Genomic DNA, 26,549 nt, shown 5'->3' on the forward strand with positions numbered 1-26,549 from the left:
CATTGACCTACAATGTATTGAAAACCAATTAATCCATAACCGGCCATTTTTGTTCCATTTTGGTTTTTTTTTTTTTTTTTCTGGTTTGTAGGTTGATTCTCTGGCTGTAAGTCGAACCTAAATTTTGCAGCCAGAGAAGTCTGTAACTCGAAAAGTCTGTAAGTGGAGCCATCTGTAAGTCAAGGGTCCACTGTATATCCAAACCACTGAGCTGGCTGGATAGCTCAGTGATTTAGGTATCTGGTTGCAGAGCAAGAAGTTGGGACTTTGATTCCCCATTGTGCCTCTTGCGAGTAGAACCATTCTGTGTGGTCTTTGGCAAGCTGCACCGTCCCAGGGTGACCCCAAAAGAATGGAATGGTAAACCAGTTCTGAGTATTCTCTATGTAGAAAACTCTGAAAAGGGTTGCCATAGGTCTGAATGCACTTGATGGCACATTGTTGTTGTTGTTGTTGTTGTTGTGCCTTAGTACTTCCTCACTGGCACAAATAAGAAAACAAATTAATATGATCCAATTGCAATCATTCCTGAAAACAGCCATCTAAGAAATTCCTAGCTTCATGCAATCAATCTGCTTTTCAGATGCTTCTATCCTTTTCAGTATTACTAGTCTTAAAAGTCCCTGATTCCATGCTATACAATAGAGCAGCAAATATATATCACCATACGATGTGCCTTTTACAGTAATTGCACATTACACCTCTTTAAAAGGCAGCTGCCCAGGACCAGGGCTCTTCTAATCTCTGGCTACAATCTCATTCATATGGAGAGAGGAAAATGTCATGTCGTGTAATGTTCCCTTGTCAATGTTGTTTGCATCATCTGAAGACTGTAACTGCTGCACTCATCTGATGTGGTTAAAAAGGGCATAAGGCACACTGTTTTTCAAATCAAGAGTACTGTACTGGGTGGTAACTGGTGAGAGCTGACCAATAACAAGAATACCCTAGCCCCCTCTCTAGCAAACACTACTAACTGTATACGGTGGATACAGTAACACACAACTGAGCATCAATGTGCATTAGATATGTACATAGCAAAAGCCACCATGTAATTAGTCAGTTTGCTTCAGAATGGTTAGACTGGAGTACTGTGGCCAAAACTCTGCTCATGACCTGGGTTCAATTCCTGGTAGCCTGCTCAAAGTTCACTCAGCCTTCCAAGGTTGGTAAATTGAGCATCCAGGCTTCCTGGGAAGGGGAGCAATGTGTAGCCTGCATAATTAAATTATAAACTGCCCAGGGGTGGTATATAAGCAGCACACTTTGCTTTGCTTTTGCTATTGCATTTTCATTCTTGTTATTATTTGTACATTTGCCTCTTTTAAAATGTTCATACTTAATTTTGAACATATCTAATCATTTCATTATTCTCTCTTTCTAATGCTTTCGGTAATAACTTCCCATTGCCTGTAATTTCCGGCATTCCCACCCAATTGACATGATATTTCCCAGCATTCTACTACCATCTAAAAAGATTAGACTCTCCAAAACTCCAGACAGATAGGCCAAAGGGGCCCCATTTTATAAACCACATTGTAGTTGCCAATGTCTTGTCTCACTTCTCCCTCTCCCTGTAACATTTCTTTCTTATGTACAAACTGTTCCAGAGTGTTGCAACTGTACATTCTGACAGACAACAATGAAAATACAAAAGTAAGAAATATTATTTCCATTCATAACAGAGTTTAATTTGCATTCATTTTTATAACACCACTGATGTGGTGCAGTTGAATTTTACCACTGTTGCAACACTCCCCTGGAAGATTCCCTTCCCATTTGCCAATAGAACAGTGGTGCAAGAAGTTGACTGTGAGCAAATGACCATCAATAAATCAGAACCATAACCTCAGGCCTGACTATACAAGAATGCAGTGGATAAATCCTATTAGTTACAGCTACTGACAAAATGTTCTTCTCTAAATTTTACTGGTGAACTGCTACAAATTAAGAAATTAGCATAGGTCTTTGCAATGCCTATACTAACAATTCTACTTGTGCCAATTTGCTAATGAGTTTTACATTAACTGTATTTTGTGGTTTGAAACTTCAGTAGGATATAGGTCAGTATTTTCTCCACCTGCCCAGAAGACAATCCCTACTCCAACATTGGAGGTTTCCATTCATCCTTCCTAGCTTGATGTCTCTGTTTTAGGGTTTTGAGATCCTATTGCAAATACCTGTTGGCTACTGGGGAGCACCAAAGAACTTCAGAAGAAAATCAGTCTATGCTTTATTGACTATGGCAAAGCCTTTGTGTGGATTATAAGAAACTATGGGTTGTTCCAAGAGAAATGGGTGTGCCCCAGCACTTCCATATAGTGTGCAGTACAGATGGAAACATCAAACACAGTTCATCAATAAGCTTATCTTAGTTTGTTTAAAGTTGTTGTTATTGTTCTGTGTCCATCAAATCAGAACGAACTTATAGCAGCCCTTTTAGGGATTTCAAGAAAAGTGTGATGTTTATGGAACGGTTTTTACAAACTCCACTCCTTTCCAGTGAGTTTCCAAGGTCAAGTGGGAATGCGAATCCTGGTCTCCAGAGTCCTAATCCATCACTCTAACCACTAAACTGCACTAGGTACTTTTTAAAACCCTGTTTAAATTTAGGTTGAATCTTTGCCAAAGTCAACAAAAACCACAATCACATATATGGAGTAAATAACTAGATGCCTTCAGGAAGCACTAGGTCAAGTGGAGACAGATGGCTTAAATCATCAACATAATACATTTTTGGAGTAAGCACAGCATGGTTCATCACTGCCTGCTCTTTACCTTTGCTCAGCTACAGTTTTATGGTGATTAATTTCACACAAGTTGCAGGTCTCTGTGGAACACAGTCAGACCTCATCGTCCCAGACCACTCTAATGTACATCCATCTTTATTAAGATCCCATCCTGTCTTATATAAGCCCTACCGCCAACTGCTCTCTTACAATGCAACTATGATCTACCCCGTCCATCTTCTTCTACCATAAGCTACACCTAAGCAATTCCATTTCTTCACTTGTATGGCAACAACAAAAAATCTCAGTGTTCATCCAAGCATTTAGATAATAAAATAGAAACCTCCAGTCCACAGATCAGATGCCGTAATAATCTCTAAGCAGCAGTTAAACTCCTAATAACCCACAGAGCTGTGTTTTGCAGGCACCAAAGTTTTGCATAGAAACCCACATTTCGTGTGCAAATATTCAAATTAGTAAGAATTAAATTTGACCCTACCCAAGCATTTTGCATTGGCTGCACCTACCCTGCCCTTTGTCTCATCTCATACATTGAGATCTGCCCATTGCGAAGCACACAGACAGTCTCTTGAGTTCTACCAGCAACACCATAGTAGCACATGCCTTTCCAGTAGTGGCCCTTTTGCTGAACCTATTCCCAACTCAGAATGGGATTAAAATTAATTCTTTCCACCACATTCCTTTCAGTTTCCAGGAGCCCCAATGTTATTTGAGCAGGAAGGCACAGGGAGCAGATTAGGGGAAATGCCAGTGGTTAGTGAACAGGTGTCAGTTTGTTCAGAATCAGTACAAATAGGGTTAGTGCTTTGCACATAGATTAGAAGTTACATATACTCTTAACACAATAGGATAAAGACTGTGCACAGCAACCTCCATTAATTTTACAGACATAATTTCGCTCTCACCATCACAGCAAATGGAAGGAAAATTATTCACTGAGAATGCCCCACATCAAACCAAAGGGCTACTGAAACTGGCAACCTGCTTCTAACAGGGGGCAACCAAATGCCTCCAGGAAGCTCACAAGCAGGACAAGAACCACCAGTCATCACCACTGTTCTACAGATCTTCCAGCTATGAACTATAACAAGAATAAAACATTGTTTTTTCTATTTCACTGTAGCAGATTTGTCCTACTCTAAAAGGATTTCTTTACTCCCTTTTTAACACCACCCAACCAGGGGCCATATCTTCTGTGCATGTATTCCATACACTGCAAGGTGAAGCAATTCATTTGGCAGTAAATTCAGAACAGACACCTAGTGTGGTCTAGTGGATAGAGTGACGGACTAGGACTCAGGAGGCCAGTGTTCGAATCCCTGCTCAGCCATGAAAACTGACTGAGGGAGTGGAACTGGTAAAGTAAATCCTTAAATATCTCACTTACCTTGAAAGCTCTATTAGGGTTTCTATAAGAAGGTTCACACTTGATGGCATGTAAGAACAATATTCAGGACAGATAAATCAGTTTTACATGGTGCCCTTGAATTCTGATATAATGAAAAAGAAGGTGGAGGAAAAATCAATCTATTCTTCCCACCCCCACAATGTACATACAATCCTCCATCATGTAAAACTGAAGTGCATGAAGCCCTTGGCTCAGCCTTAGTGCCCTCAGGCGTGCTGGACTACAGTGCTCATCATTCCCAGCTTCTGATTCAGGTGACAGCTGTTGTCATGCACACTGGGAGTGTGCCAGATTCAGCAAGGTTGCTTTTACTTCATAAAGAAAGTTCTTTAACTCTTTTTCCCCCCTTTTCAGCTCTACCATAACCATACTTTTAAAAGCAAACAATGCATAATGTTCCAGATGTAGCCATACCATAGGATTGTTTAGCATTATAGGTGAAAACAAAATTTTAAAACAAGTTTTTTAAAAAAGAGACAAAAACATAGTGGCACCTTGAAGACTAACTTTTATATTTTTAAATGTGAGCTTTCACGGATAGGTCCACTTCACCAGACATAAGAGAGTAGGATTGTTTGTTTGTTTAAACAAAAGCATTACAATACTGACCATTTTATTTTCATTTCCTTTTTTCAATAATTCTATAGTATGGAATGTACTTTCTCGACTGCTGTCACAAATTGCTCTTTTTCTTAAGCCATTTCCCACTCCAAGTCCCACATCTATTATCCTAGTATAGGAAAATAGATCTCAGATCTCATCCGAGTGTATCTGAAGGTGTCTTTATTTGCCTTAGTGTGCATCACTGCATTTATAGAAAAAGAAATTCAATTGCCTTTTTTTTGTCCTTTTCAACTAGTGAAAAAAGAGAACAAGAGTACCATCTTCAATATCGTTCATTAAAATACATATGAATATATGCACAAATCCCACTTCATCAGCCAGGGCTTTCCTCAGATCTCACAAACACTCAACCCATTAATGCCAAGCATATAGCAAATCACTTTACAAAATAAAATTTGAAGAGCTCAGAATACAATTCCTACCTTGCCAGAAAAAAGGTGGCATCAGTGCCTTGTTTCTCAGACTTCCCTTTGCACCCACCCCATCCTTTGCTCGATATTATCTGCCTCACTGCATCATCTAACCTACATTGTAAACTTCAAACACGCATCACATCTGCAGCCTACCCAAGAAGCACTAACTTTGGCTTCAAGATGACAAGCGGAGAGAGATATTTTCCATCGCAATTCCAGAGGGTAGGGGGTGGGGGGAAGAACTGTGCTAGGGCTGTTCCAGCAAACCCAACTGAGTCTCATGAGTGTGTACATGAATATATTTAAAGACCAGAGTTAAAAGTGTGTCAAACGTGTCTGTTCATTGAAATGCATTTAAAACAGGAAAGTATTGGCCTCTGGTACTTAGAAACAGAGAATAAATAAAGGTGCTACCTCTGTACTGCAATTGGCAGTAAACGGATACACATATTTCCACACCAAGGTCATTTTTAGGACTTATGAGCACATGGACAGCCTCATATTTCAGTGAATAAACGTCTTAACACTATAGCCCTAGACATGCAACAGTGAAACAAACGCACTTCCCAGATTAAATGAGTCCTCTTACTGGGAGAAAGGTAGTCTATAAATAAGACAAAGCAAGCAAGCAAACAAACAAGTGTATGGAGTTTGACATAGTGTATTGGAGTGTGATTTCAGTGGAAACACTTGGAAACATTAGGTTGGTGAATTTGTGGAAATGTAGTCCAAAATGATAATTTTTGGACTATCATTTTTTTTTTGAAATTATAGTGGGGTGTTTTTTTTACTCTTGTTGTTGTTTAGTAGTTAAGTCGTGTCCGATTCTTCGTGACCTCATGGACCAGAGCACGCGAGGCCCTCCTGTCTTCCACTGCCTGCCGGAGTTTGGTTAAATTCATGTTGGTAGTTCTCTGTCGTCCCCGTCAGGGTTCCTGGAAAAGACCCTGATGTTGGGAAAGTGTGGAGGCAAGAGGAGAAGGGGACGACAGAGGATGAGATGGATGGAGAGTGTCATTGAAGCTACCAACATGAATCTGACCAAACTCAAAAGTAGAAGACAGGAGGGCCTGGATTGCTCTGGTCCATGGGGTCACGAAGAGTTGAACACGACTTAACAACTAAAGAACAACAGCCCAAAAAACCTATCATTTTAATATCTTGGATGATACAAATGATAGCATTAACTTTGTGAGGAATTTTCCACTGTCATTCTATCAGCAACACTTAATCCTTATACAGTAAGTTTGAAGTTTCCTGAAGAAAACTCACTGGCATACGTTAATCATATACCAGAAAGATTGGTATGTGAACAAACCCTATGAAGACTGTGAGGTTAAGTCCACTGCAGTTATTTCAACATTAGCTGTTCTGCCATCACCTACTATCTATTAAGATATGGCAAAATAAACCTGGATTCAAATCTCCACTCCACTACAAAGTTAATTGGCTGACCTTGAGCCAGTCACAGTCATTCAGTCAGCTCCACCTCACATTGATATGAGGATAAAATGGGAGGGGAGCAAAGCCATAAATGTTGATTTCCTTTCATTTGAGGAAAGGTAGTGTCTGGATGGAAGAGATAATACAATAGTGCTCTGAGGCTTAGGTCTGTGTCAGTGGAGCCAGATGTTGGTTCAGTTCCCCACCATGCCTCCTTGACAGGGGCTAGACTTGATGATCCATAGGTTCCCTTCCAGCTCTGCAGTTTAAAGGTAATTATTGTTATAGTAATACCTGATAAACAAAAGCAGCTACTTGACCGGTTAGTTTCTTTAGGGCTGCAAGCTTCAACAGGAGTTGCCCAGATATTTATTTCAACAATGAAATTGCAGCTATTTACCTTCTCAGAAAAAAAAAGAGATAAATAAACCCAGAAGGCCAATTCTCAGTTCAGCATTCGCCTCCCTAAGGTTAGCTGGAATTTTGCTAAATGGAACTCAAGAATCACCAGACAGCTAGCCTTAAAAATAATAAATCAAAGGTTGCTTCAGACAGAATTACATTGCATTACTAAATTTCCAGACCAGAATGACATGAACGTAAGAGTACTTTGATTTTAGGACCGCCGTTCTTTGAACTGTTCTTCTTGGCCAGTGGAAGATGTTTCATTGCCTGAAGCATACAACACCATTTTTCATTCCATACACAAATGCCAATTATGCACGTACCATAGTTGAATTTTGCTTTGCTGCCTCTGAAGAGATAGCATTTTCTGTTGCACGTAAAGGCTATATGCTAACTCAGAAAGCGGGAAGGGGAAAACTGTGGTCCATACACCTCCATCCTCCAGTGCAATGTTGGTATTTCCCCTCCCTTCCTGTCTCCTAGCTTTTACAACATCTCTGTAGAATTGAAGGTGATCCAGCGAAAGATGAATTATGGAATGATGAAAAGAACTGCTTCTTGACACAGTGACCAGGTCCACTACAGGACTGGCTTCCAAAGGAGATGGTAGCATTTGTAAACTTGAACATGTTCAAAGGAAGGTTAAATAAATTGATAGAGGGTAAGATTACCCATAGTTGCACAATATCTAATCTTAAAAACCAGAGACAACTTATGTCTGAATATCTGTTTTCAGAGAGCTACAATGAGAGGGTTGTTACCACATAACCTGCTTCCAAGTTTCCAGAAGCACTCAGTTACCACAGTGTTTATTTAAAAAAAATAAAAATAAAACAGATATTATGCAGAAGACAATGGTACCTCAATTTACAAACTTAATCCATATTGTAATGGTGTTCATATGTTGAAAAGTTTGTAAGTTGAGGCAAAATTTCCCATAGGAATGCATTGAAAACCATTTAATCTGTTCCGGCTGTTTTTTGTTCTTATGTTGAGGCGCTGTTTGCAAGTACAGTGGGGTCTTGACTTAAGAACGGCTTGAGTTAAGAACATTTTGACTTGAGAACCACTCTCATAGGAAAATATTGACTTGACTTACATACTTAGATTTGAGTTAAGAACTGAAAAAAACCCACGTGGGAGGCAGGGAAAGTGCAAAATTTGAACTTTCAGTTAACTGTTGGCCAGTGAAAAGGGTGCCTGTCTGCTTCCTCACTCCTCCCAGCGTTTAGAGAGTGGATTGGGAGACAGTCTTCGGACTGCCTGGTCCTGGACTGCCTGGACTGTATTTTCCCTGCCTTCCCTGAACCTTTCTTGACCTAAGAAAAAAAGAAACAAAATATTCCCCTCTAGTGGTCGAAGGCGGAATAGCAGCTTCCCATTCGTTTCTATGGACGGAAAAGAGCAGATACGGATCAACTGGTTTTCAATGCATTCCTATGGGAAATGCAGATTTGACCTGAGAACTTTTTGACTTGAGAACCGCCTTCCAATACGGATTAAGTTCTCAAGTCAAGACCCCACTGTAGAGGCATTAGTTCCCTTAGGCACTAATGCAAAGCCGGTTAATCTGTACTCTACCGCTAGGGGGAGAATTTTTTTTATTTTTTTCTCTTTTGACCTAAGAAGAGGGCAGGAAAGGGTTTTTTTTGTTCGTAAGTCGAAGCAAAATTTTGTGACTGGAGCCATTCATAACTCGAAATATTCGTAAGTAGAGATGTTCGTAAATCGAGGTACCACTGTACATAGCGCTTTGGTCTGATCCAACAGGCTGTTACGCCAAGGAAAGATAACTTGTGCATGTGATTCATGCAGAAAGTCCTGGGGCTCTTCCAGTTGGATCATTTGTCCTCCTTAATATCATCGCTTCAGCATTGATAGTACTGATGGTATTGATAAGTAAATATTTTTCTTGCTATCCATACTGCATTCCTGTTGTCTGACTTAGCACAGTGACTTTCTGTACATTTGTTGTCCTTCCTGAAAGTATATTCACTTGAATATTTTCCCATCTTTAGCTATACAGTGGTGCCTCGCTTAACAATTGCCTCATTAAACGACGAAACCGCTTGATGATCAAGTTTTTGCAATCGCTTTTGCGATCGCAAAACAATGTTCCTATGGAGAAAATTCGCTTAACGATTATCGGTTCCCTTCTTCGGGAACCAATTTTTCGCTAAACTATGTTTCTGAAACAGCTGATCGGCGGTCCTAAAATGACCGCCTGCTGTGCAAAATGGCTCCCCGTTGTGTTTTCAGGATGGATTCCCCACTTTACAGGCAGCGAAAATGGCCGCCCCATGGAGGATCTTCGCTGGACGGTGAGTTTTCAGCCCATTGGAATGCATTGAAACGGTTTCAATGCATTTCAATGGGCTTTTTCATTTCACAATACAATGTTTTTGTAAGACAGCAATTTTCGTGAAACAAATTAACATCATCTTGCGAGGCACCACTGTACTACTACTGTTGTTTTTTATTTTATTATATTGTTTTATTTTATCTATTATTGTTAGCTGCCCAGAATAGACTTTGGTCTAGATGGGAGGGGCATAAATAAATAAATAAATAAATAAATAAATAAATAAATAAATAAAGAAAGAAAGAAAGAAAGAAAGAAAGAAAGAAAGAAAGAAAGAAAGAAAGAAAGAAAGAAAGAAAGAAAGAAAGAAAGAATGGCTTATTTTTAGCATGACATACTTCTGAAGAATAGTGTTTAGTACTATGATCCTTTCCCATTCAGAGTGAATGTCCAGTGAGAGCCTCTTGGCAGGAGAATTTAATTAGCACTTACAGAGAAAAAGACCCACAACAAAAACCTCAGCAGGGAAGAGGAGTTTTTACTAAACAGAAAAAAAAATAGAATTTTTAAAGGGAAGTTTGAAGGCAGATCATGGAAAATTCCATCTTTTTTTGTAACAAAATGAGAGAAAGGATTGTGGATTTTTCCCCCATCCAGCTGGATAGATAGTTATTCACATAGGCATCCTTCAGTCTCGAGAGACTATGGTAACATGCTCTGAATTGAGGAGTGTCCTCTCCAGAGCATGAAGCCCGGGTAAGGTAATATGGAGGATAGGCTGTTACCCACGCAGCAGATCCCCCCTCTCCACATTGCTGAAATGGTCCAATGGAAAGGCAAGAGCCAATACAACTGATTCCAGCAATGTCGCAGGAGTTGGCAGAACGACACATGCTGCCTTCGGGACTCCAGCTCCGGATTTTGCCTCGAGGTTAACTCCTGAAGCCTTTTCCATGAGTGGATATGGCCACAAGGCAGTGGAGGTTTGAAATTGGAGTTTTCCTTCTCCTAGATGGGCTGCCTTCCATGGCTGACGAGCCCCACCTACCCGGCGTAATAACATTATGCACAGCTATATGAACAAGATAAACATGTCAGCTTGCTAGCTGGTTACAGGGAGTAAATTCTCAGTTGGTTTTGACTCTCCCCTGTTTGATAATTATTTTTTTAAAGCAATCTATTTGCTTTAGGTTGCATGAACTGTGATATGGATAGAAATTTAATAAATGAAATATTTCCTATTGTGGATTAGATTACTCTTGTCTTTTATTTGTAAATTTCTTTCTTTCTTTCTTTCTTTCTTTCTTTCTTTTTTTGAAGTAGTAACAGGCTGAAAGCTGCTGCCATTTACAAACTAGTCCTCACAACAGAATTAACAGGCTTGTCAAAAAATTAATAGGGTGTTGGCAACTGCAAGCTGGTAAACTTCAAATGACTTTTCTGTCCCACAGCATAGTTTCTTGATTAAATCTCCCTATTTGTATAATGGAAATTCCCATGAAATGGAGTGTTGTCAGGCAGTGACATTTCCATGATGCAAACTCAATGTAACAAGTGGGGGAAAGGGGATTCTTCTTTATGTGCAGCTTCTAGAGGGGAAAAAGCCAGCTCAAAACGCTTGCAAAATTAACCAACCCATGTTTTCCCCCCGCTCATTGGCTCTTCTTGTTTTTCCTGTGCCAGTTAGGGTGATAATAATGAGAAGGGAAGCTGGCTCCTGCACCTTCAATAGAAGAGGGCAGTGGTAACTTGTGCGCTTTATGAGTATTAGTGGAACAGAATGCCCAGCAGCCAATAATGGGAAGAGCCAGGGTAGCAGGCAGAACTGGGGCAAAAGTGGGCATTCATACACATGGAGCTGGACTACATACAAAACTTTTTTGGTGATACTACAGGCTCGCGGGGGGCAATTCACATCCCTCCCATCATATGCTGCAACAGAAAATGTGAATCAGCTTAGAATCCCATACACAAAATCAGTAGTTTTTCCTCCAGCCAGAGACCCTTTTAATTTTTAAAAAGTCAAATCTTTTTGTTTTGGTTCAAAGTGTGTGATTGTTTTGAACCAATACAAAAAGGAAAGACCAACACACACACACACACACACACACACACACACAGGAGAGCTTTAGCAAAGCACCTTCCCTTTTATTTCTTGCCTCACAAGGAAAGATGAGAAGGGTGCATATACACATATACACAAGGCATCTCTTTTCTTAAATAGCTTCTCCTGTTTGTTATTTATTTACAGTTTAACAATCTCTCTGCTGAGCAAGATAAGATGAGCAAACAGAGTCACTGAGATCTTGATCACACTGGCCCAAAGTTATACTCATCTATACCGTTTTGTCTGTTATTTGGATTGTTTCAAAATGTTCCGTTCACATGACACACGGCTAATATCGATTCCTTTGCCCCCCCCCATCAGTTTATTTCCCCCTTGCCGGGAGGGTGGTTTACATTTTTTTCCATTGATGTATTTCTTAATTCTTTATCATTTCAGCATGTGTGAACATTGCTGTCAATTTATTTCCTTTGCGAAGGAGTCAGAGATTTGGATGTTGTGGCTACTTCATGGTCACTGCACTTGTACTCTTAATTTTTTTAAAGGGATATCAGTAAATCACTAACAAACATTGCCATAAACATTGCTCAGGAGACAGCCTTCCCCCATCTCTTGCGGGTAAAGAGGGCTTGAGCCAAGAAAGGGAAATTTCCTGCTTTGACTTGTAAAGAAAAGGGCATTGTATGAATGTCTCCTCTCTCTTTTTTTTTTTTTAAAAAAACATGCTCTTCATAATACTTTGCAAGTCTTTTAAAACCCTCTTCCTCCTCCCAATGCTGTACAAAAGGGAAAATAAAAATGAAAGCCAAGAACTGAGAAGGAGAGAGATGCAGGGAAATAAGGAAAAGGGGACGAGTGAGTAAAAGAGGAAAGGGAAAAGGGGAGGAGAGAAGGTTTGTACCCTCTATCAATATATAGCCTTTGGCAATTAAAAAGAAAGGATGGGGGGGGCTGATTGCCCCAAGAAACAGTAGAGAAAATGAATTGGTAGAAAATTAAAGAGCAATTTCGCCTGCTGTAATGGTTCAAATAGAAGAAAATGAATCAACAGGTCTAAACAACGTAAAAACTCCCACCAATATATATACTACATGACCAGTAGGAAAGAGAAGGATGAAAAGAATTGATATAACCAGGATTCTTTTCTTACATGTGATTGAACTAAAACAGAACTCAAGTTAGACTCCCTTTTACTCCTTTGCCTTTGTTGCCACTTGAATAAAAAAGAATCAAATCCCATGGTACAACTTCGCAGCAAGAGAATATGAGTTAGGGTTTGACTACACAGTGAGGGAAACGTGAATTAACTCTAATTTTCTCACAGTGAGGTCCCACCAGGGCATTTGGTTCCTTTCCATACAAGCGGCAACACAAGCAGAGGAGGGGAAAAAAAGTCTTCTAATTGCAGTTCATTTGAAGTGCCTGTATCTGGTGCGTCCAAAGGAACTGCCTTAAGAATGCTTTCCTTCCTCAGTCACTTATTTCCCTAGTTAGCTTTTATGCTGCTTAAAAAATAAGTTAATAAATAAGTTAATAGATGTTAATAGAGATTGAAATAAAGAAAGATTATAAAGACTCCAAAAGATGGAGAATTGATAATAATATTCTGCAGCATCCAGAAATAATAGAAAAGATAAAGAAGGAATGGCTAGAATTATGGACAATAAATGAAACAGGAGGTGCTAAGCCAGGCCTGTTGTGGGACACAATGAAAGCAATCACAAGAGGAATAACGATAAGAGAATCGTGTAAATTAAAAAAAATTAAGGAGGGACATGTGAAAAAAATAGAAGAAGATTTGAAAAACTTAGAAAATAGATTTTTTACAGAAAGAGATAGAAGAATATTAATAGAAATTCAGGCTAAGAGAAAGGAATTAGATAATATAGAAATAGAGAAAGTTCAAAGAGATTTGATGTATTTAAAGAGACATTTTTTTGAATTTAATAACAAAAACTCAAAATTGTTAGCTAAAATGTGTAAAAATAAAAGAGCAAAAAATTCAATAGGGATAATTAAAGATCAAACAGGTAAAAATTGTAATATAATGAAAGAAAAATTGAAGATTTTTCATGAATTTTTTCAGAAACTATACAAAGGAAATAACATAAAGAAAGAATGTATAGAAAAATATATAAACGATAATTTAAAAACTAAATTATCAGAAAATGATAAAAGAATATTAGAAGAAGAGATCAAGGAGCAAGAGATTGCTGAAGTCATAAATAAATTAAAAAATGGTAAAACACCAGGTCCTGACGGATTGGGTTCAGAATATTATAAACACTTTAGCACCATTTTAATACCTAAGTTAAAAATGATTTATAATAAGATAATGGAAGGAGAGACAATACCAGCTTCATGGAAGCATTCATTAACGATTCTCATTCTAAAACCCAATAAGGATCAAACAGATCCGGGATCCTATAGACCTATATCTTTAATAAACCAAGATGCTAAGATTTTTACCGCTATATTGGCAAATAGATTAAATAGATTTATAGCAAATTATATTAAAGAAGACCAATGTGGTTTCATTAAGGGTAGACAAATGGACAATTTAACTAGACGAGTTTTAAATATTATACATGAAATAGAAAAAGAAAAAATAAAAGCAATGATTTTATCATTGGATATATTTAAAGCCTTTGATTGTGTTGAATGGTCAACACTAAAACTTCTTATAAGAGGTTGGGGATTTGGTAAAAAGTTTAGAGGTGTTATAGATCAATTATACTTAGATAATACTTCAGAAATAATAGTTAATGATGGTATAACGGAAAAGATCTTTCTAGGCCGAGGTACTAGACAAGGCTGCCCACTTTCACCAATATTGTTTTGCATGATTATAGAATTATTAGCTAACGCAATAAGAAATGATAAATTAATTAAAGGAACAGGTAAAAATGAAATGATTAAAATTAATTTGTTTGCTGATGATTCCTTACTGACTATTAAAAATCCATTAGAGAGTATGGAAAACATTAAAAACCATTTAGAAAAATTTGGGGAAATAACAGGTTTAAGGATTAATTGGCAAAAATCACAAATGATGATGTTTAACTATAATATACAGGAGCAAGACATGTTTGTGAATAAATATAGCGTTAAAATGTGTAATCTTATCAAATATTTAGGTATAAACATAATTAGAACAACTCAAAAATTAAAAGAGAAAAATTTTAATAAATTAAAAAATGAAATTAAAGATAAATTGCAAGAGTACGCCAAATTGAAACTATCATGGTTTGGGAGAATCGCTTTAATTAAGATGAAAATATTACCGAAGATCACTTTTTTATTTAGGATGCTCCCAATACGATTAGAAGAAGAGGATTTTAAATATTGGCAGGGATTAATTAATGGATTTTGTAATCAAGGCAAAAAATCTAGAATAAATAAAAGATATTGGTATAAGGCTCAAAAAAAAGGAGGTTTAGGTATGCCCAATGTTAAAAATTATTATATAGCAAATCAATTAAGAGTTATTGGAGATATTATATTCAATAAAGAAAAATTAATTTGGTGGGAGATGGAATCTTCAGAAATAAATGGAAATGCTGAAGGATACTTGTTTAATATACTAAAGAGAAGTTCAATAAATCAGATTAAAAACCCCTTTTTAAGAAACCTGTTAAATATTTGGAATAAATATAAAGAGAAGTTTTGTCCCTTAACTTCACCATTAAAACTAGTGACTGAGACAGAAAACTTTCCTACAAATTTAAAGGATTTAGTAGAATTATTTAAGAATAAAAGGGTTGCAAGATTGAAGGACTGGATGGGTAACATGAGATCGAAGGAGTTGATTATGTCTAAACTGCAATCTAATAAACTATCATGGTATAATCTTATTCAGTTAGACACCTGGACAAAGGATTGGTTGAAAACTAATGGTAAATGTAGAGAACTTACTAAGTACGAACAATTTCTGTCATCACATGAAGATATGCAAGATACAACTTTGAAAGGAATAGTAAGTAAAATATATAATATAATTTTGGAACAAGAGGAAAAAGAATGGGGAATAGAAGGTTTAAAATTAATTTGGGAAAACGATTTAAAAACAGATATTAAAATAGAGGATTGGACAAAAATGTGGAGGATGAGAGTGTTAAGATTAATGTCAACAAGAATAAAGGAAAATTTTTTTAAAATCTGTCTAAGGTGGTATTTGACTCCTGTAAAATTGAATATAATAAATCCAACATACTCCAAAGCATGTTGGAAATGTGATGAGGAAATTGGTACGTATTTTCATATGTGGTGGGAATGTAAAGTGGTTAAGAAATTTTGGGAATTGATTTTTAAGGAAATGTGTGATATATTTGGTAAAGATATTGATTTTAATGCCAAAATTGCTTTATTGTCAATTTTTGATAATACAGATCTGGACCATCACTCGAAAGAATTAATCACTAATTTTATGACAGGTGCTAGAATATTAATAGCTAGATTTTGGAAAGACAAGAATTATATTAAAATTGAAGACTGGTATTGTGAAGTATGGGACATTGCATTAAATGATAAATTGACTATGGAACTTAAAATAAAAAGAGGGGAAATAAGATGTAACAATTTCTATGATATTTGGGGTAAATTTGTGGAATTTGTGTTAGTGAAAGGAAGGGGGAAAGCCTCTAAAGAATACTCAATACAATTTTGGAGAGGTAATCTGTAAGAAAAAAATTATTATAGTAAATAGAGTCCCGTGGGTATGGGGTGCACATTAGAATTTAGTTTATAATAAGCACTATTACTTGTATTTTTTTGTATTTTTGTTATGTATGTGTTCTTTTGTGTATTTTTTTTTTGTGTATAAAATAAAATATTAAAAAAAAAAAAAAAAGTTAACATAACTTCCCACCCAAGAGAGGCTTTGTTAAAAAATTAGATGGGGAGAAAAGAAGTCTCTTGGGAGAGGAGAGGCTTTGCAGAGAGAGGTAAGTGCTGGTGCTGCTTGCGTGCATGTGTGTGAACTCATGTCCAGGGGTTCAGTCCTCCCTTGATAGGCAAGAGACAAGAGCAAAGGTGCTTTGTCAAGCCATTGCTTTGTGGGTGTGGGTGCGTATGCATTCATTCACCCAGTGTGTCCTTTTTGCACTGGCTCAAATCAATCACACAAAGTGAAAGGAATCTATTTTTTTTTAATAGAAGGGTCTCTACAGTTTACTGAAGTTCCATCTAAGCACCTATAGGTAGAAGAAAAACTTCAGTCTACAGAGGTTATATCATTAGGTGTAACACTGCTGTAGCAAACTCACATAAGCTGTAGTCAGTTGTGTAAGGTATCAGTCTAAGATTTGCTTTTTAATGTGATCACTGCCTCTACTTTCCCAGCCATGCCTCCTCCCATGGACGACCTGGGCACAATTATGTCAGAGTTTAATTGAATAATAAACACACTGATCCTTTTCACTTCACTTTGATGTGTTTTATCCTTCAGAAATTTTGCTTTCGGTCTTCTCTCTTTAGTCGCAAGGGCCTAACGCTGAATATTCACTTTGAAGAAGTAAAACGAATGCAGATATTAATTTCCACTTCACTAGAATTCACTTGGGATCACAGCCTCAGCATGCTCCATGGAACACAGTGCACCTTTCAGTATGAGTCAAGCTCAATGGCTTGAGGGAAGATGATGAGCACAGCAGACCCTGATTAGTAACTGCTTCTAATAGTTCACAAGCACAAATAAAGAGCAGAATATTCCCTTCAATGCCACCACAACAGGCAATATCATCATCATCATCATCATCATCATCATCATCATCATCATCATCATCATCATCGATGATGATGATGATGATGATGATAATAATAACAATAATAATAATAATAATAATAAACAGCAGCAGTAGTATTGTAGAACTGCAGAGGGAAGGGACCCAATGGATCATTGAATCCAACTCCTATCAAGGACACACAGTGGAGAACTGAACTCCCAACGTCTGGGTCTGCACCCAAAGATCTAAGCCACTGAGCTATCCAGCAGTTCATGTTGACCCTAGTCTCATATACCCTCACTATACCTATGGAAGAAGAGGACAAAAATTGGTCCAGTGGTAAATAACAAAAGATCAGGACTTTATTGCTCACACTAAAAGCAAATCTTCTGGCTGATGCTAATCTTATTTTCTTGAGAAGCAACAAATTGGCAAACTTGAACTTTATTTCCCTTCTCGGAACAACACTGCTCCAGAGAATGATGATAAATTTGGTTCTAAGTATATGAAGGGAAAGTGACTGCAATGCTTATGGCTTTTCTTATAAAATAAAGTTGCACTCTAAGGTAAAATAAGTTTTTGCCAATTACTCAAAAGTCTCTAAATATCCCCCACCACACCCCGAGAAAGGAAAACATTATACAAGTGTGGGTACAGGGGGACATTCAGCCTTGGCTTGGAATTATATGCTGTTACACATAACAGTTTTCTCTAATAATTACTAAATTTATAGAAGAATTCTCACAAATGAATACAGTACTGTGTTGGGAATTATAAAAATGTTTCCTAGGAAGCGGACTGTGATTCATGAAATCTCACACTGAAATAAATCTCTTAATCTTTAAAGTGCCACAATACAATTTGTTTTCTTTTTATTATATAAACAGCAACAAATGCATCTTACTCCAATACAATTTGAGTACACACTCCAATGATTCATTTGATATTAGAGGCCATCCTCATTCAATTGTTGATCAGGGAAAATCAGTTATACTCTACCTTTTGTCTTTCCAAGCGTAGTAAAGAGGGTTTCTGTCCCTGGTGGGTGCATCAAGCCAGGGTATGTGTGCAGAGCTTGGGAAATGTGACCTCTTCCTTCTGCACTACCGTCCCGTTCAGAATTTTGTTGAATATAAGAAGGAATACAGTATTTGGAGGTCTCTGAAATTGTGTCCTAACAATGTCAAGATCAGCTGTCCTACAGGTAGAAAGAAAAAGCAAAACATTGTGACTACATGTTGGTTGGGTGCCAGTAGCAGAATCCCTACATCGGTAATAACTTACTGCCATGCCAAGAAATTAGCTAGTTAGGCGATTCACACATCCATAAGGATAGCTTCCCCTGCCAAATAAAATAATAATAATAACTAGGCTGATATGTTGAGTGGGGATTGTCAATCTGATATTTATTGTCATGGAGTAAGTAACCACACAAAATATATTCTCCTTTTGCTTGAGATCCTCAGTGACTATGTTCACCTTTACACATACAGTGCACAGCTACAGGACCAACTGCCAATTGAAGTAGCCTCTCAAAAGTTCCAGTTGATCAGTTGCAGGATGCTTCTGTAAGATGCTAAGGGCAGATCACTTTGAATGCTGACTGGTCCATGCTAAAAAGGTTCTCATCTCAAGTGTGATCTGTTTTAACTCTCATTTGAGCCATCTTTCCATCCACACTGGAGATCATGCTATGGGTTCTCTCTCTTCGCCCATGCTACAGGTCCACACGAAGCCAGAAGTTGAGAGTTTGATTCCCCACTGTGTCTCCTTGACAGGAGCTAGACTCAATGATTCATAGAGTCCCTTCTAGCTCTGCAGTTTCAAGATTATTATTATATACTAGCAAATAAGTTTGTAGTTGGAAATTTCAACAGCCGTAGCAACATTTGGGGCTATGGCCATGATGATGAAATTGGCAAAGCCATTATAAAATGGGTTGAATCCCATTCAATGTGCCTTATACATAATCCTAAACTACCCAGTTCATTTGACAGTGGTGGGTAGCATAGAGACTAAAATCCAGTTTTAATTTTTGTTAGTGAGCTTATAGCTCAACAGTGCATGAAGAGTGTAGGTAATCCAGTCCCAAATACTCAGCACACACACATTCTATGGCAGACCTACTATACCATTCTGTAGGAAGTATAATTTAAAAAAAAAGGCAACTGGGAAAAGTTTATATCAATACTAGATGCAACTGTGCTTCAGACTGGTCCTCGACCAGAGAACTTTGATCAATTTGTAACTTCCATTTTGGAATATTCCTGTGCCTCCATTATACAGTAAGAAGGTGCTGAACCAACAACATTACAGGTCTTCCCTGGAAATACATACTGAGCTTATATTTCATACTTTGAAGAAAATCTGTTTAGTGAACATATAATAAAAGCTGGGAAAAGTTTTATCTCAGCAGAAAGAAAAAAAACACCTCACTGGATAGACACTATAACAGAGTTTGACAGGACAAGAAGCAGCCAGAAAGATTGGAGACTACTGAAAAAACTGAAGAACAATCCAAACAAAAGGGCAATGTAAATCCCAACCAAATAGCACACCACCTGCTCCTGACACAGAAGACCAAACAATGCAAAAGTATCAAAGTGATATTCAGAGCAAATCCAATGAACTTTCTACTGACTTCTTCTTAGTGGAACTAGAGGAAGCCATCAGAAGATGTAGGAATAGCAATATCGGAGACCTTGATAGACAGGTCAAGCAAATTAAATATGTTGGACAAAACACAAAAGAATGGCTCCTTCAATTATTTTAATAAATTCTCCCTACTATGCTACTTATACAAAGTGTCTCAACGCATAATATTTCAGCAGTTAAATCTGTTTTCATCTAATTTCGCCAAATTGCAGTGACTGATTTATAGCTGATTTTGGCTGAATTCCAGGAGAAGTTTAGCACCAGAAAGCTCTTAGCCAATGCACGTTTGATAGCAGATATCTCTGTGCGCTGGAGCACCTGGCTTTGGAACCAGGGTCTGGGAGTTCAGTTCCCCAGTGTGTCTTGTAGCAGAAAAGCCAGTCTTTATATCCTTCACAAGCAGCCCAGAGCATCCCAGAAGAAGGAAATGGTAGATACCTTTTGAGTACCATATACCTAGAAAACTCTGGAAAATGTTGCTGTAAATTAGAATTGACTTGATGGCATGTACTACTGCTGCTGCTGCTGCTGCTGCTGATAGTAGTAGTAGTAGTAGTAGTAGTAGTAGTAGTAGTAGTAGTAGTAGTAGTAGTAGTAGTAGTAGTAGTAGTATGGGCTGATATAAGCCTTGGTTAATGTTTTATTTTGTTCACTAATGTGTTCTAAATTTTCAAAGCAAGGCAATGTCTTCAGAACCCCTTAACAGCTGAGGCATATATAATCTCTTTTATGCCATCTCAAAGTTTCAAAGAAACATGCTATTGGACCTGTAATAAGGGTAGCACTTTTGACAGTAAAGGTGTACTGAAGTCACATTTGAAAAATAAATAATGACTTGGGACAAAGTTACTCTCTTAGTAAACGGCATATTGTTTTCTAGTATTTTAACGCATTGTAGAGGAATTTTGACAGGCATTTTCAAGTTTTACACCAGCTTATCTGTCCTATGGTCTTTATTTTCAGTAACAGAAAGAATAAAATACTGTAAAAGCATGGAGCACTGCAATGATGCATGTTTTTGAACACAACAGCAATGCTTTACTTACTGCTAAACCATTTCCCAAATTCTGCATGAAATTCACTCTTGCCTGAGAAGGCCTTGTAGAATCAGATCCAGCTTTGTCCATCCAGTGCAGGATTCATTACAAGTGTCCCAATAACAAGTAAGCACTAGGTAAGCCACCTTTTTGCCCTTCCCCGGCTTACATAACCAGCCAGGGAAATATCAGAAGGCAAACAGAAGACCGAGGTCAACAACTGAGAACAAAACAGTACATAATCATGTTGTAAACTAGAGAGACCTACTGTGAGGTGGCTAAAATCAAACTTGGCCTGGGTTCAAACTTTACTTAGTCATGAAGTACACTGGATGACTTTGGGTTAGCTTTAGTTTATCCTCTTTGAACTTATTCAGAGGGAGTGTTTGTTTCCCAAAATACACCTGGTTTAGTGCTGCTGTCCCTATTCCCCCTCCAATCCACATGGCACAAGGCTTTTCTCAATAAAAACATTGACAGAAAACAAATGTTCCATCTGGATTCTCAACCTCCTGTGTTTTCTTGTCTCCTCCAGAAATCTAGTTTATTTTTGTTGCAGGGAATGGAGTCTAGCACAGGCCAACACTTCCCCTTAAGTTCATCTTTGCTTCTCAGTAACAAGTTTCCAATTTGCAACCAATTAGCAAAGGAAACACACACAGAGAGAGAGAGAGAGAGAGAGAGAGTGTTGTGGATTACAAACTTCAGCACGGGGGTTGTATTTTTAGTTCTTGAAAGAAACTACAGTATTTAAAAGGATTTTAAAAGTGTAATACAGCTTCCAAAGTGCAATATGGACAGGCATCCTGTTAAACTGCATTCTTTCATGATAAACTGGAAGAATGGGGAGAAAAACCTTTTCCCTTGTTACAAAATTATATGAGATGAAGAGAATAAGAGCTTGGAAAAGTTAATTTTTTTGGATTACAACTCTGAGAACCACTGAGTCAGCACAGCTTGAAGGTAAAATTAAAATGAAAAAACCAAAATAAACTTCAGTTGCATAATTCTAAAGGGGGAGGAAGAGAGCAGGGGAGGGCTGAGCTACAAATGTTAACAGATACCAGATATTTCTCAAATTGTTCATAAATAGTTAAGGGGTGCATAAAAAGACTATGTATTCTCTGCCCAAGAAGTTCATATTTCTGTATCCTGCATCAGAACATTTGTCAGAATGAATTAGCAGAACTGGGCTGTAAATTATCCTATCTGTACATATTGTCCTGTAGGCTGATAGACTGTACTGCACACAACATGGTAACAAGTGTGAGAATCAATGTGTTCCATGCCTTTTGATTCCCTCATAGTATCCACAGCCAAAAGAAGAACTAGGTTGTTTAATCATTAAAGAGCACAATTAAGTATTAAGCAGCCAAGATTCTTTCAGTGCAGAGATAGTTCTGGACAGAAAAGGCCAGAATTTGCATACAAAATTTTTAGTGGCTCCAGCCAGCCCTATGAGTCAAGTTGTTTCAGACATTACATGACAGCAAAACCAACTTATTGCTGAGTTCTGCATTCACTATAAAGTTCTTCTCCATTCTTTCTATTCAATGGACATTATCCACCTGAAAGCAAAATAGAAAAGACAAAGGAGATCCCACTAGGGTTTCAATACATTCTTCTCACTTGAATTTTCTGAAGCAGGTCACTTCAGAAGCAGAAAATCGAAGCAGAAAACATATAGCAGGTGTTTTCCCCCCCTCCTCTTTTCGACTTGGCTGCTAACAGAAGTGATGGAAACATCAGCACCTGAAGCTGATTGCCACCAGCAGGCCATGCTGTTTCTTCCATGACATTATCATCTGGTGGCTTCTCAGATATTAAAATGTTCCCCTTCCATTCTAAAATGGTGAAATGGCTCTCTTAAAGCTTGGTTAGCGACAATAAGGATTTTAAGATGAAATATGCAGGGTTTCTGGGTCACACACTTAACTGGCAAAACTCATAACCACACCCACAGATACAGTACACAGAGTAACACACTCTTTTCCAGTCAAACTGCACCCCAAAAAAGATCAAGTGATGTGCTGGTCACAAAGAGACCTGGAATTGCTGCTGAGCTCAAGAAATATCCCACAAGTAACTCAATGTTCCCCTGCCCCTGGTGAATGATAGCTGGGTTAAACAAATTTTACATAATTCTACGTAACTGCCAACTCCCACCCTCCCCCAGCTGCTCGATATTTTACTTAAACTTTCTGTTGAAAACTGTAAGCCACACCATGGCCAGAAGATAGGACAGAATATATGAAATAAAGATACAGGTTATGTGACATTTCCTCATGTTTCAGCTGGACAGTGATAAACAGAATGGTGACTGTGCAAGGCAAAAAAAGTGTCCTGCTTATATACCACCCCATAGTGATTAAAGCACTCTCTAGGTGGCTAACAAGTTACGCAGGCCACATACAACAGTCCCTGTTATTCAGAATGTCTAAGAGCTTTGACCCTCTGAGCCCTGATTCCACAACATTTAAACTTGCATTTAACAAAATGAAGAGGGAAACAGAAAAAAATAAAATTACAACTTTCCATTGCTTTTATGCACCTCCCAGACCATCATAACAGAGTATAGAACATGACACAAATCAGCACACAATCTAGTATAGCACAAAAAGTACATAAACCTCACAGAGAGAGAGTATAATAGAACAAGATACATTGCCTAGAGTTATACATTTGAGAGCATGGTCATAACACTTAGCAAAAAACAGTTTGTCTCTGTCGTGTTCCCTGACACAAAGGAATTGGACCAAACTGCCCACTGTTCTGTGTTTAAGATTATAATACCTCCCCCTGGCATTTCAGACACAAACATCCAACAGCACTTCCCAGTCCAACAATGGGTGGCTGCGTGGTCCATGAAGAACAATCCTATAGAAATAAGCAAGGGAAAGAGACGACCATTCTATACAAAGTAACTATTGCAACCCTCTTCCATACCTTCTGTCTTCAATATGTGAAGCCTTGTCTGCACTATCTTTTCACCAACTGCTGAGAGCAGTGCTCCCCCCTTGGTGTAGGAGAAGCTCTTGGTCACACAAGGAAGTTCTCTGTTGACAAAGACCAAGCACCCTACTGCAACCATTGCCCTTCCTGGCCAAATATCAGTTAATACTTCTACCTCACAACATCACAGCCAAGACTCATGACATCGGCTGAGATTGCAGGTGACGCCACTCATTTTCACACAAGCCAGAACTTGGGAAAGTTGCTTTTAAGAGAATTGTAGATCAAAAAGTTGTAGATCAAACACTTCCAAGCGCTGGTCTCTCTTCTTCACAAAAAACATACAGTATCTAGGTTCAGGGACTATGCATTCCAGTTGCTGCCTTTAGCTCATTAGTCTCTGAGGGTCTCCCACCATCTTCCATATAATCGGCGACACAGGCGCAATAGACAGCAATTCTTTTTGTAGCCACCACTATCTCGCTGCTGATTCTTGCTTACCAAAATATCCCTTGTTCCACATGATATGCATTCAAAATCACTACTATTTTTTTGCTTATATTTCTTTTTCTGATTGGCAATCAGTCCAAGTCTTTAACCTTCTTCTTTAAAAAACAAACAACAATATTAATAACAGCTGCATGCTGTCAAGTTGATTCCAACTTATGATGAATCTTCCCAGGGATTTTTTTAAAGGTATAAAGTATTCTGAAGGGGTCTACAACAAACGAAACAACTCTTAAAGCTCAAGAGCCAACTTATGCCTAAACATTTGATTGTGAACATCTGCTCTGTTTTTATACGGCCCTTAATGCTACTTTCTCAAAATTAGGAACTTGAGGCTGTTGGGATACCTGCAACAACTTTGTCCTGCATTAAACTTTGTTGAATGAACATTAAACGAGTGCTAGGTTTCCAGTTCAAGAAATTCTGCACTGCTAATTGAGCACACGGTTTGTTGGGCATTTCATTTAGTAGCATAATCAGTGTATTTACCGGTTCCTATATCTAAAAAGATCTCTCAGAGCAATGTTTTGCACAAGGCTGTTGCCCACAAAAGCTCAAAGCAAACCTAATCTGGAAAGAAGTTAACATCCTACCTTAATAATATCTTAGGACATAACCAGTGTTGTGATCCGGACTCATCTGATCTGGACTGTAAAACAAGCTGATCCCTGGCAATTGGGAAAGAATGCAAACAACTAGACGCTTTCCAAGGCACTCCTATGCATACATTCCACAGTGTTACCAGTTTTCCTGAAAACATGCTTTCTTAGTGCTTCTTTAACAGAATCTGAATATCAAATAAACATGCAGATCTGAACTTCACCTGTTATAGGAGGCTGTTGTATAAAGTTGAACTCCCGGTGTCTCTCGAGAAGCGGAAGAATGTCATCTTTTAACTACAGAGGTCTTCTTCGTTTTCCCCTCTCTGCCTCCTGACCGGGTGTTTCTGTTTTTATGAATTAGTCTGAAGGTCACAGGAATATTCTGAAGGAGTGGCTTAGGCCAGGAAGTAAATTATTACCCTGCTCTTGGCTATGAGGGGTTGGAAATATTGAAAGAGGTGGTGGAGAAGAGGACAGCTTTCCTCACACAGAAGATTAGAGGGCAGCTCAGCCTCCTGGATGAAATTAAAACTATTAAAACAAAGTGCCCTGTTTTCTGAAGCAAATCACATGCTGTGGCTGAGCGGAGGTAATTAAGGCATGTGTTGCCTTTTGAATGCCAGCAGCCGTGACAATCGGAGAACAGAAGAGTGTTAATTGGCCCAGTATGAATTCGTTGTGGCAGCCATTCTTAGGATGACCAGTTAGTAGCCCATCATGTATAGGAGATTGCCAACAGATTTTTGCTTTACTGTGCTGCTGCTTTGTGTCTCACACCCTTTGCGCTTTCCCCTCACTCATCTGCTCCTCCTTCTCTAAAAGAAGCCATGCAGTTTGGTTACAAACACAGAGAATTTTTTTTTCTGAGAAAGGTTAAAAGCCTCAGTTTGACAAGTAATGAATAATATAAGGTAAACCACTACCACAAACAAGCCCACGAGCTTCAGTTAGTTAGGGCGTCTTGTGCCTAAAGGGATTTTACTGATGATGAGCCATCAGTAAAATCTCCCAAACTTCTGGCATGCTCTAAATCTTGCACTACACATGCTTCCTAATGACAGGGGGAAATCCTGAGGTAGTAGAACGAGCTGTATCACTTTGAAATGCAGAGTCTGAATACATTTATGAATGCTCCCGTATGCTGGTGCCATTGGAAACAGGAAGGGCCAAAGCATTTCACTGGGTGTGTAGTTTTTTTTTTTTTACTTGCACTGAGACTTGTAACATGAGGAAACACTGGAAAGTTGTTTAGGTCGTACCACCTGAAGAGTACAAAGAGACCTGTGACACTTGGAAGAGCCACACATTTCATTTGGCATAAAACTTTGTAGATTGCAACCCACTTCAACTGAAAGTCCATGAAAGCTCATACCAATTAAAATTGGTTAGGTGCCAAATGTCTCTTTGTTGTTTTGGTACCTAACCCTCTGGAAATTTATGTTATCTCTGAATGTTGCTACCCCATATTATCTCATTCAATCCTATTGTAGATTACAGTATCTGATTTCTTCTTTTAATCCTTTACCATAGGCCAGTGATGAGGAGGCTTTGGTCCTCCAGTTATTTTGGACACCTACTGCCTGAAGCTTCAACCATCATGGCTAATGGTGAAGAATTATGGAAGTGGGGATACAAGGTCCCACTCATCTATTCCTTATTTCCT

At 38.3% G+C, this 26,549-nt stretch overlaps 1 protein-coding gene across 3 annotated transcripts in view; it reads right to left on the reverse strand.

Moving 5' to 3' along the window:
* The window catches only part of SGK2 (serum/glucocorticoid regulated kinase 2), a 50,912-nt gene extending 24,363 nt beyond the window's left edge, over positions 1–26,549 (reverse strand). The window contains exons 1-2 of one of the 3 annotated variants that reach the window (XM_020801117.3): positions 25,108–26,549; positions 18,133–18,331 (exon numbers count right to left, since the gene is read on the reverse strand). In XM_020801117.3, the coding sequence (XP_020656776.3) occupies positions 18,133–18,184 (52 nt within the window). In that variant the 5' untranslated portion in view covers positions 18,185–18,331; positions 25,108–26,549. Of the gene's footprint in view, positions 1–5,204; positions 5,464–18,132; positions 18,332–25,107 lie in introns of those variants that run through there. The other 2 variants (XM_020801122.3, XM_078393177.1) reach the window with 2 other exon arrangements.

The sequence above is a fragment of the Pogona vitticeps genome, chromosome 4, assembly GCF_051106095.1.
Source record: "Pogona vitticeps strain Pit_001003342236 chromosome 4, PviZW2.1, whole genome shotgun sequence".
Classification (NCBI taxonomy): Eukaryota; Metazoa; Chordata; class Lepidosauria; order Squamata; family Agamidae; genus Pogona; species Pogona vitticeps.